Source organism: Vombatus ursinus, unplaced genomic scaffold, assembly GCF_900497805.2.
Source record: "Vombatus ursinus unplaced genomic scaffold, bare-nosed wombat genome assembly UNPS02014789.1, whole genome shotgun sequence".
Lineage (NCBI taxonomy): Eukaryota > Metazoa > Chordata > Mammalia > Diprotodontia > Vombatidae > Vombatus > Vombatus ursinus.
This window is the reverse complement of record NW_020954567.1, coordinates 20,573,579-20,585,539: the sequence shown is the minus strand read 5'-3', so window position 1 is coordinate 20,585,539 and position 11,961 is coordinate 20,573,579. Positions and strand designations below refer to the sequence as shown.

At 42.0% G+C, this 11,961-nt stretch overlaps 1 protein-coding gene across 1 annotated transcript in view; it reads left to right on the top strand.

Moving 5' to 3' along the window:
- Positions 1-3,275: 3,275 nt before the first annotated feature.
- STX6 (syntaxin 6) overlaps positions 3,276-11,961 on the top strand; it is a 54,895-nt gene continuing 46,209 nt past the window's right edge. Inside the window, exon 1 of the mRNA XM_027868386.1 lies at positions 3,276-3,348. Coding sequence (XP_027724187.1) covers positions 3,314-3,348 — 35 coding nt within the window. The 5' untranslated portion in view covers positions 3,276-3,313. The remainder of the gene's footprint in view (positions 3,349-11,961) is intronic.

Below are 11,961 nucleotides of genomic sequence, written 5' to 3'. Positions count from 1 at the left end.
TAGGTCTAGACTATGTCTCTAAACTTTGTCTTAGGATATTATTTTACTCTATGTACCCTAATAAGCTTTAAATGAATATATGACCTAAATATAAAAAAGTCATACCACAAACAAATTAGAGGAGTAGGGTTAGAGATACCTTTCAAAACTACTGATGTGAAGGAGTCTTTGACCAGACTGGAGTAGAGAGGATCACGGCAGATAAACTAGATAATTTTGATTACATAAAATTTAAAAACTTTTGCACAAAGAAAAATCAATTTAGTTAAAATTAGAAGGGAAACAGTTAACCAGGAAAAAAATCTGCTAATCCAAGATACATAGGGAACTAATTTAAATATATCAGAGCTTGTCATTCTCTAATATATAAATGGGCAAAGGATATCAAAGGGTAGTTCTCAAAGGAAGAAATTCAAGCTATCAATAATCACATGAAAAAATGCTTCAAATTCAACATTCCTTTAATCTCTTCTCCTTCCCTCCTTCCCTCCTTTTCAGCATCCTTTCTTTTTTTTTTCCTATTAAACATTTTCACATTAGTGATGTTATAAGGAAGAATTAGAACCAATAGGAGGAACTACCAGAAAGAGGAAACAAAAGAAAGCAGAAGAAAAAAATAGCAAATAGCATGCTTCAATCTGCATTCATACTCCATAGTTCTTTCTTTGGATGTGGATAGCATTTTTCATCATGAGTCTTTTGGAATTGTCTTAGATCTCTGCATTGCTGAGAAGGGTTAAGTCCATCAATGTTAGTCATTGAACAACGTGGCTGTTAGTGTGTACGACATTCTCCTGGATCTGCTCACTTCATTCAGCATCATTAGTTCATATAAGTCTTTCCAGGTTTTTCTGAAGTCCGCTTGCTCATCATTTCTTATAGGACAATAGTATTCCATTACATTCATATACCACAACTTGTTCAGCCATTCCCCAATTGATTCGCATCCCCTCAATTTCCAACTCTTGGCCACCACAAAAGAGCTGCTATAAGTATTTCTGTATATGTGGGTCCTTTTCCCATTTTTATGGTCTCTTTGGGATACAGACCTAGAAGTGCTATTGCTGAGTCAAAGGGTACATTTTTATAGCCCTTTGGTTCAGCCTCCTTTCTAATGAGGTCTTCCACCATTTGAATATAAGCTTCTTATATGTTGGAGTCAGCTCATGAGGCCTGAAAGGAAATAGGTGAGCTATAAATTACAGCTTAATTTGTTGTTTTGTTGATAATTCAGATCAGAGGCATCAAACAGGCAGCCACAACACTCCCTGAATAAAGCAGATTAAAATGTAATTGGGAAATATTTAAAAAATAAATAAAAATACAATAAAACGTAACATTACATTTTAAAATTAAGTCAGTCTTGGCCCCTCTGGGATCCTTATGTATACAGATTAGTGATCCTGTTTCTATTTGAGTTTGACACCTCTGGTCATTAAAAAACCAGTTTATAGGACTATAACTTTGTTTAAAAAAAAAAAGAAAGAAACTTTGCAAGATTTGAGAACACTGAACAGTCAGGACTCCTGTGGGTGAAACATCCTTTCCTCCCACTGAAACAAAGGTAATGGACTCCTGTCAGTTAGTCAACAAACATATATTAATTGAATACTATATTCTAAGCACTGTGAAAAGCAACGGGGATACAAATATAAGCAGAAAAGCAGTCCCTGCCCTCAAAGAGCGGGGTAAGCAACTCATAAAAAGAGGCTGAAATGGTGTGTGTCTGTGTGTGTGTGTGTGTGTGTGTGTGTGTGTGTGTGCGTGTGTGTGTTGGGCAGTGGGGTGAGAATATAGGTTCTGAGAAGTGCCCTCAGTTATCTGGCCAGTGGACCCAGACGCTCTGGAGGAGAAAGTGAGGCTGGTGACTTTGCACAGCCCTCCCTCACTCAAATCAAAGTCAATTGCAAGTCAAGTCATCATCTCCCTGATGTCAGGTCCTCTTCGAGAAAGAAGGACAAACCACAAGTCCAATTACAGGGAGAGGATTACAGGGGCAAGGGGTACTTCTTATGAGTGCGTTTCAGGGCTGGAGTGAACTTTCTGGTTTGGCGCATGGTAAAGAAAATACCCAGTACAGCCTGCAGAGAAGTGAGCCTCCAGGTGCCGATTGAGACATACATGTCCAACATGATTAATCTATGAATTTATTTTGGCTTTATTTGACTCTACTTATTTGTAGGTTTGGGGGTTTTCTTTCGGAAGGGAGGGTGAAGGGGAGGAGGATTAATGATAGAAAAAGAAGAGGGGGAAAGCATCCATAAAGCCTTAAAGAATGCACAAAGAGAAAAGAAGGCGATTAAATTTTGAAACAATTAAGTTGACTTGATCATATACTTTTAAAAGGTAAACAAATTTCATACACAGTCCTTTTTTGTATAAATGATCGTTTTTAATAGTGATTATCAGGGGCAGCTAGGTGAAGCAGTGGATAAAGTGTCGGCCCTGGAGTCAGGAAGACTCATCTCCCTCAGTTCAAATCCAAACTCAGACACGTACTAGCTGTGTGACCCTGGGAAAGTCACTTAACTCTGTTTGCCTCAGTTTCCTCATCTGTAAAATGAGCTGGAGGAGATGGGTAACCACTCCACTATCCTTGTCAAGGAAATTCCAAAAGGGCTCACTAAGAGTCAGACGTGACTGAAAACGACTGAACAACATTGTGATTGTCACGATAAGAAGAATAACAAAAAAAAATTTTTAAGTATGTTTTAGCACCAGAAAACATCAAACCACTTTGTAAACCGAGATTAAAAAGGCACCTCCGCTCCAGAGGAGGTCCGAAAGCATTATCATTGGAGACCAATCCCTCCTCTAGAAACTGGCACCTCGGTCACGTGACGGGGGAAAGCGGCCCCTCCTCCAACTCCCGAGACTCCAGGCTCATCCAACTCCTTCATCACCTGACCATTAACCACACCTCTACTGGAGAAGGGGGCGGGTACTACCCGCGTCACGTGACAGCGGCGTGCGGAAGTGGTGCTTCGGAGAGTTGCTTGTGATTGGTCGGGGGCGAGGGGGCGGGGCCATTAGGGGCGGAGGCTCGGGGGGGCGGAGCCGGCCCGGGAGTCTCAGAGTCTCCTGGCAGGGAGGCGGGCGGAGATCAAGTTGGGGAGCCTGCCGCCGCCTCCGTTGCGTTACTCCTAGCGGCAGGCCGCCCCTGCGAGACTGTAGGGCCGGCAGTACTGCGCGCGCAGCCCTCGCTGGCCCGCCGACTCTTCAGGCCCCGTGAACTTCGGGGGGCGGCGGGAGCGCGGGGCTGAGGAGCCCGGTGCGTGCCGACGGGCTGCGGCGGGGCGGCCGCCGGGACGCCATGTCCATGGAGGACCCCTTCTTTGTGGTGAAAGGGTGAGTATGGCGGTCGGGGGAAGGAGGCCCGGCCCCGCGGCGCACGGCGAAGTGCAGCGGCCGCTGTCACTCGGCGATGGACCCACGGAGCCCTCGGGCCTGGTCGGGAGCGGCCCGGGGGACCCCTCCCCGGGGCCGAGCGCTGCCGGACCCCACCTGGACCCCTGAGACTAGGGTCACGCCGATCTGCCAGCCCGGGACTGTGCCGTGGTGGAACGGTGACGGGGGTGGGGGTGAAGAAGTCGGGCTGCTTTGCGTGTGTTCGGAGAGGGGAGGACACGGTCGTGCGTGGGTTATCCGAGTCTAGGAGTGAAAGCCGCTCAATGCGTCAAAGGAGAGGCCTGTGTCAGCCTGCGGCGCCGCAGGGGGTGGAGGAAGATTGGGGGCGGCGGGGGGCGGAATGGATGAAATTCCTTTCAGCGCCTGGGACTCGGGGCCCCTTCTCGGGCAACAAGTGCGGAGAATGTACGGACCTGCGCTGGTGGAGTGAGTTTCCTCCCCCGGGAGTTCCCTCTACCTGTGGAGTCACGGGTCCAGCCCCTAGATTGACTCAACTTGAGCAAACTCCCATTGTCTCAAGGACTGAACCCTCAAGTCTTGGTGAGACCACAGACAGCCAAGAAATGTTGAAGCCTGTTTGGAGGGAGGCGTGGGCCGGGTGTGCAGATCCCAGGGTGGGTGGGGGAGCCGTAGGGAGAGAGAATGGAAAGCAACTGAATTTGATGGAGGAGATTTTTTTAAAAAGTATGTTGAGTAATGCGATGAAAGAGAAACAGTCTTTCGTACTCAGTAATGATGTTGGAAAGAAAACAGAATGAAATCAGCCAAACCAAACTTTGCGCAGCTTTCCAGTAGCAACGGGTATTTTCCCACACTTCTGAAGGAAATGAGTTGTTTTTAAAACTCTTTTACTTGATCCAGTCTATTTCAGATTTTTTCCTGTGTTTGCTTTTTCTACCTTTCTAGTCATCACCTGGATTGATCTTTTAAGTGTCTCAAATTTGTTTTTCCATTAGTTGCCATCTTCTCTGATTATCCAATTGTTGGTTTTTGGTTTTGGTTTTTTTTTTTTTGTCTTGTTGGAAGGAGACAAAAATCATTTTTTGAGTTGACTAAAGCCTTTAACAAATGGTAGAAGGAGAATAAGATTGTAATTTCTCACCAACTTAATTAGGAGTGTATGTTGGAGAGGCAGCTTAGTGTATTGGATAGAGAGCTGGTCTGGAGGAGGCCAGGAGAACTTGCTTGCTCCACCTCTGACATATAATGGCCATATAGCCCCTAGAAAAGTCTCTTATCCCCTCGTACTCAATGTGCTGACCTGAATTGTCAGATAGAGTTTTTCATCAGTTTTTCATCAGGAGAGGAAAAACAAACAAACAAAGAAATCACAGTTCTAGCTTCTAATCTCTGTGTTTTCAGTGAGAATAGCATCATAGATTTTGAACTACAAGATGCTTTGAAGGTAAAAAAAAAAATCCTTATATTTTACAGTTGAAGAAAGTGAAGCAACATAAATTGAATTAAATGATTTGGCCAAGGTCTTGACAGGATCTGAACTCAAATCCTTTAACTGCAAATCTGATACTCTTGCCTGGATAAGGAAATCTGAAAGACCTAAGGACCCCCAAAGTTCAAGACATAGCTAACTTTTTATACTATTTTGCTTTCTTAGTTGCTATCAACTTCGGTAACTGTAGCGGGAAAAGCTAACAGAGAGGCTGTTCTTTTGGCAGATGCTAATATTTTTACTCTCAAGTATCACACACATTTAATACTTGTAATTCTTGTATAATGTAGTAAGTTTGTCCTTCTTCTGAGTGGTGCCCTTGAAAGTTCTTTTCCCTTTAGTTAATTTTGTTTCCTAAAGGTGGAAAAACCTGCTGAGCTAAACTGTTGCTTTCTCCAGTCCTTCATTTACTATTGGATTGTTTAAGATTAAGCGTGCTTTATATGTTGTAAAACACTTCTCTCTCTCTCTCTCTCTCTCTCTCTCTCTCTCTCTCTCTCTCTGTCTCCCCCCCTCTCTCCCTCTCCATATATACACACACATATATACACATACATACATACATACATATGTATAATCTTAATCTGCTTTTATTAGCATTCAAATTTTAAAGTATAATATTTAGTTTTCCAAATTAAGAAAGTGTGGGCGCTAACAAAGACTTCTGGTATTTAGGAATTAGTTCTTTTAAGTAGTTTGTTTCCCCTCATTGATGCTTGAATTGAGTGGAAACTGGCAGTTATAGCCTAGGAGAAGTGTGTAATAATTGGATGAAATTTCAGAGTGCTGCAAAATGCTGTGTCATCCTCACATTGTGTTTAGTCATCCAACATAGATATAGTGACAGAAATTTAAAACTCTAAACAGGCGAACGTTAAGCTGTTCTTTTGGTTGTTTTGTTCATATTTCAGCCTATAGTGTTAAGGTGTTCAGTAGGAAGACATTTAGTGATACCTTGTCTGGATTATTAGAGAGCTTCATATGTGCGTAGCATTGTGGTAGGTGTTGAGAGGGATAGAAAAGAAATTAAAGGATGTTTCCTGCTCTCTGGAATCTTAGGTTGAGATCAGATGTACAATATATACATAGAAGAATGTCAAGGTGTTAGGAGACACCCTGTTTTCCAGAGCTGAGGCCCAGCAAGCAAGCTGTGCCCTGAGCTTGGCGTAACAACAATCCTTTGCACTCTCTCTCTCTGTGATCTCAACCTCTGGCAAAATCGTGTAATTATTGTATTGCTTTGATCAGCAGCAGCTGTTCTCTGAGCTCAGACAAGCACTGGACAGGGACCCATGTGCTGGTCACGAAGCCCTGTTATGAATCTCACATGCATGCACACACACACATGCTGTTTCCCTGAATGTGAAATTAAACTTCTGTTTGATTCCTGACTCTCCTCCCTCTAGCCTACTCTGTTTGGCTCTGGCCTCCCACAAGGTAGAGGCTGGTGCTGTCCAGTTGACAATGGTTATGTCCAAATGAGTGGCCAAATGAGTATCCCAAGTGTTTACCATGTTACCTGGCACATTTATTTTGTTGGTGTTGTTCAGTCATTTCAGTCCTGTCTGGTTCTTCATGTGAGGTTCTCTTGGCAAAGATACTAGAGTGGTTTGCCATTTCCTTCACCCGCTCATTGTACAGATGAGGAAACTGAGGTAAACAGGGTTAAGTGACTTGCCCAGGGTCACACAGCTACTGAGTATCTGAGGCCAGATTGGAATTGAGGAAGATGAGTCATCCTGACGCCAGGGCTGACACTCTGTCTACTGTACCACCTAGCTTCATGAGAAGAAAATTGAGACCCCTCGAAGTAAAGTGACTTTCCCAAGGTCATATAACAAGTCAGGATTCTTCCCACTCTACTATTTTTGGGGGACAGAGGAGGGGAAAAGGCTAACTAGGTAGGAGCAAGGTACCTAGTGTGAGGTGATTTCCATTGTAAATCAAGGATATCTGGAGTCAGTCGCTTATGAAATGGTGGTCTAGGCTAGGGAGTCACTAATGAAGATAAAGGCCTCAGGGTGTAGATTTCTCCAGGATGGGAAGGTAACTTGTGAGGAAGCATGAAGTGATGTGGGTTGTGTGCTTGTTTCAGAGACAGCAAACTAGGGAAGAAATTTGGGAATTTGCATTCCATTCTGCAGTGGACTTGGAGAGGAATTTAGATGAAAGATTAGGTGGGCCATCTCTCTAGGACAGATGAGTTCTGTTTGCCCATGCATTAAATGGCTCCAGACTGCTTTTTGTTTGGGGATCTACTTTTTATGTTTTTTCAGTCAGCATGCCTCACTCTACTATTTCTGAGTCCCTTCTAATTTGCTTCATCGAATGTGCAAATTAAACTGAAGAACCAGACCATCAAGCTTGTTAGAATTATGTGTAAAGTAAAAGTCGGTAGTCTTCAAATACGGGTCTAAGGGTATGAGTTTTGCTTAGAACCGTAGCCTTTCAAAGTACATGGAGTTTGTGATGTCTGCTTTGGCTGCCCAATGGCAGTTTTTGTTCTCTGATAATTGAGATTGCTACTGAGGATGTGTTGCACACATTCTTGAATTTGTGTGTGTGTGTGTGTGTGTGTGTGTGTGTGTGTGTGTGTGTGTGTGTTAGTGTTGTATCCCTAGCTAACACTCAAGTTAGTTTGGAAGAATAGACCAGTTTAAATCGCCCAGGTAAATAGGAACTAAGGTATACTTTCCTTTACTCTTTTTTTATGGGCTTTCCAGGTTTGGCCCACCTGTTGTCTTCCATCTGAATTCCTCTCTTCCCAGATTGGATGCAGAATGGAATACAGGTTCCCAATGTCTCCCCTACCCAGCTTTCAATGGAAGCACGGACCTTTGTGGTTTTTAAAAGGTTTTTATTAATAGAAGTTGCAAGGAATCAGGAGGAGTTTTTAAATAGAGTAGAAATTAATCATAAAAAAGTTAAAGCCTGTAATAGTAGCTCTTACTGAATTGGAGATCTCATAGTTCTTAATCTGTTTTCATTGACCCATCTTTTGGTTCTTGTCTTGGAAGTTAATACCTTAGCCTGAGTTAAAAACTAAATTAGACACTTTGAGCTCTTAGTCCAAGGTAAATTTGAATTGGCATGGCTCCCTGGGCTTCAGATCATCCAAACCTAATGTTCCATTTCCCTTGTTCATCTTTCCTGGAGGTCTTTTCTGGTCTTGTGACTCAAAGGTTTGTTAATTTCCCATGTCTGTATTTCTCACTGAGTTCTGAGGAAGCATCCCTAGTTCTCATCTGTGATGTGGTGTGGTAGAAAGAACACTGTATTTGGAATAAGTAGATCTGGCTTCGTGTCCAAACTTTGACCTACTTAACTTGTTATGGAACTATTGGAAAAGTTGCTTAACCTCTCCAAATCTCAGTTTCCCCATTTTGTAAAATGAAGCTTAGAGTTCCTGCATTGTTTACTTCATAGGATGGTTGAAAAGAAAGTGTTTTATAAACCATGAAGTAATATGCCAAGCATGCCTTACATAAATTGTCCTGAACGGTTTTATTTCACTTTTAATGTTGTTTGACTGATCACACATTTTAAAAGTTTTGTTCATATGGAACAGTTGTTAGCCCTGTACTACCCTTACTTCCCTCACCCCCAACCTCGATATACCTCTAAAAATGTGTTGTTATTACAGAGCCATACAGGCTTTCAATGACTGATCAAGCCCTGTTCTACTCAACTCCACCTATTTCCCCAGGTTCTTCTTAATGATTCATCCTTCAGGTAACCACAGAGGAATAATTTTTCAGAATCTTACAGTTATAGCAACAACAAACATTTCCTTATACATATACAGTAACAGATCATTTCTAGCAAAAGAAAGAGGCTTGTTCTCTCTCCACAGAGTACTTGATTACGTACAGCCCAGTGAAAGAAGCTCTCTCCCTTGCTTTACAGAATAAATATGTTTGAGGAAAGTTAACTGTAACACTGATGTCATTTTCCCTAAAGCTCTGGTTTTAAAACCAGAGATTTTTATGAAAACTTTGAAACATATAGACTTATCCTAAGTGTAGTTTGGCTCTAGAATCATAGATTTTGAGGTCTTTTAGTCCTGTCACTTTATTTTACAGATCAGGAAACGTTTCTTTGCACTGAACCACTCTACCCAGCATTGTGCTAACTAGGCTCTCTGAAGGATGTGAAAGTAGTGCACAGATTATCTAGGAAGAACCTGTAAACCCAAGGATTGAAGAGGGATTGAGTGCTCTGCCACTTCTTACCTGTGGGACCTTGGGGGGCTGTTTCTTCATGTCTCCTCTCTGTCAAGTGATGTGGTTGGATCCTGGATGACCTCTAACAGCACAAGGAAGCATGGTGTAGTGGAAAGTATACTGGATTTGGAGAGAAGGATCTGGGTTCAAGTACTGCCTATGCCATTTACTACTTCTGTGACTTTGGGAAAGTCTTCAGTTTCCTCATCAGTAAAATGAAGGGTTCAGACCAGGTGACCTCTAAGGTCCCTTCCAACTTTAAATCCATGATCTTAAGATATGTATAAAAGAGTTAGAGAACCTTTCAAGATATGTATAAAACAGTTAGAGAACCTATAAATCATAGGATTTGATTGAAAAACCACCCTCAGTGGTCATCTACTCCAACCCATACGCAAAAGGAACCCCATTATAATATACCTGACGAGTCATCCATCCTCTGCTTGGAAGGGCACTTGGTCCCCTTTCAGGGCAGCCTGTTATGCATCTGGACGGTTCTAATTGTTAGGAAGTTGTTCCTGACATCAAGCCTAAATTTTTGTCTCCCTGTAGCCTTCACCCATTGCCAGTGGTTTTGCCCTTTTACGGCTAAACATTAGACCTACTTACAAGTTTCAAAAACTTAAAGGTGGCTATCATGCTCCCCTTGACTATTCTCCAAGCTAAACCTGCCTGTTTTCTTCAAGCCTCATATAACAGTATAAAGTTGTAGTAGCAATATTAGCTTATATTTATTATTACTACTCTTATTGTTACAAATCATTGTCATGTACCTTTTAGTTTCTTTGACTTTTATAAAAACCCTGTGAGATCAGTGTGCAGCCCCATTTTACTGATGAGAAAACTGCAGCTTGGAGAGGTCAAGCCCAAGGCTGACAATCCAGGTTTTTTCACTCCAAATGTAGTTCTCTTTCCACTATTACAAGCTTGCCCTAGATGTGATGTTGAGAGTTAGAGGAGGGAAGATGATTGGGTAGTGGAGTCAGGTAAGAGTGCGTGGAACAAATAGCAACATAAGCTGCACCGTGAAATAAATACAGGCCTGGATGAGCAGAGACCTCAGCCACATATGTGGGTTACAGGTTACAAGGCATTTTCCTCACACAGCCTCATCAAGTAGGTAGAGCATTGTCTGCCTTTTACAAGTCAAGAAACTGAGACTCAAGATCAAATAACTACTCATGAAGCTTCATCCTTAATCCACCTCTCAAACTAGAGGTGATTTCTCCCATAAATGATCCCATAATGCTTTATAATATTATGATTTGTATCACATTAATTATACGTGTGCCACGTTGCCACCTTCACCACTAAACCGCAAGGGGGAGGGGGCACATTTCAGGCAAGGGAAAGAATTGGACAAAGGCCTAGAGCTAGAAGTAGTCTTAGTGTAAGAGGGATGTTAAAGAGATTGGCTTAATTCCATCATAACTAGTGAGAAAAGATGAGCTTGGAGAGTTAAGATGAAACGATTGTTGGAGGACCTTGAATACCAACATATGGGTAGAACTTGGTCTAATAGTTAACTCTTTTAGGTTCTTAAACAGGCCACATTAAAAAAAAAAGGCGTGTTGAGATTAATTGGGAAGATGTGTACGATAAAGTACCATACTTAGAGTCAGGAAGAGCCAAGTTTGATTCCCTCCTCTAGCAATAACTGTGAGGCCATAAGCTTGTTACTTCACCTTTCTTAACTTCAGTTTACTCATCTGTAAAATAGAGATTAGTACCTATAGGGTCTTCCACACAGTAATTGTAAGGGTAAAGTTTGTGCTTTGCAAAACTTAAGGCACTGTATAAATATGTGTCTTTATTCTTGTTATTGATTAGAAGCCTGAAGACTATATTTTTGCAATACTCATGTGTAATTGTGGATTTGATTGGAGTGTGCTGGTTTGGGCAGTAGAGAGAAGAGATGCAGCTGAGACATAATGGAGGAAAACTTATAGAACTTCATGAGATCAGAGGAGTATGAAGCAAATAGAATACTGTTTTTGTTCGAAAGTTAGTGGCTGAATGGTGGTATTGTTGGCCAAATCAGGAATATGGAAAGAGAAGCAGGATTTTTGAAGAAGGTTATTTGTATGGTCACTATTTACTGAGCACCTGTCTATATGTAAGTCATTGTGTTAGGCAGTCTGGAAGGTAACGTTAAGACAAACAGTGATGTTCTGGAAACAAATAGAAATATAGGACTTGATCTTAAATGGGAGGAATGAATGGTAAAGATGGGCTGAAGATGTCCTTTGGGGAGTTAGGCATCAGCTTAGAGGCAGAAGTTGAAAGTGAAACTGGATGAGTTCCAGGAAGCAGTTTAAAACTCCTAAAGATTTCGCTTTAGGAGATGACCAACTACAGTTAGAGATTAAAAGGAAGAAAAGCCAGAGGCAGAGAGAGTATAATACTATGTGGTATCCACAGAATGTTAAAGGAGATGTTTTAAGGTCGAAGGAGGGAATGAGCAGCACTGCCAAATGCAATCAAGACATCAAGGAGAGCTGAATGAAATCCTTCCAGTTGGACTAAAAAGATGTCATTGGTGTCTTTAGTACTGTTTGTGGGATTTTAATGACAGAAAGCAGACTGCAGGGTGTTAAGGATGGGAGTTATGAAGGACTGAAGGAATGGGAGGGGTGATTTGTTTGAAAAGTTTTTCTGTGGAGAGAAACAGAGTGATAGTTGTATGTAGAAATAAAGTTAAGTGAACCTCCCCCCCAAATAATCTATAATTTAAAGATAGATTAAGTTGAAAAATTGGCATGTAAGGAATTAAGATGGTGGCCTGGCCTACCACATGTTGAATATCCTATTAGTGACAAAAGCATTTTCCTCACTCTAGGATCTCCTTCTGCCTTCACCCCCCAAATCACAGGAATTTCT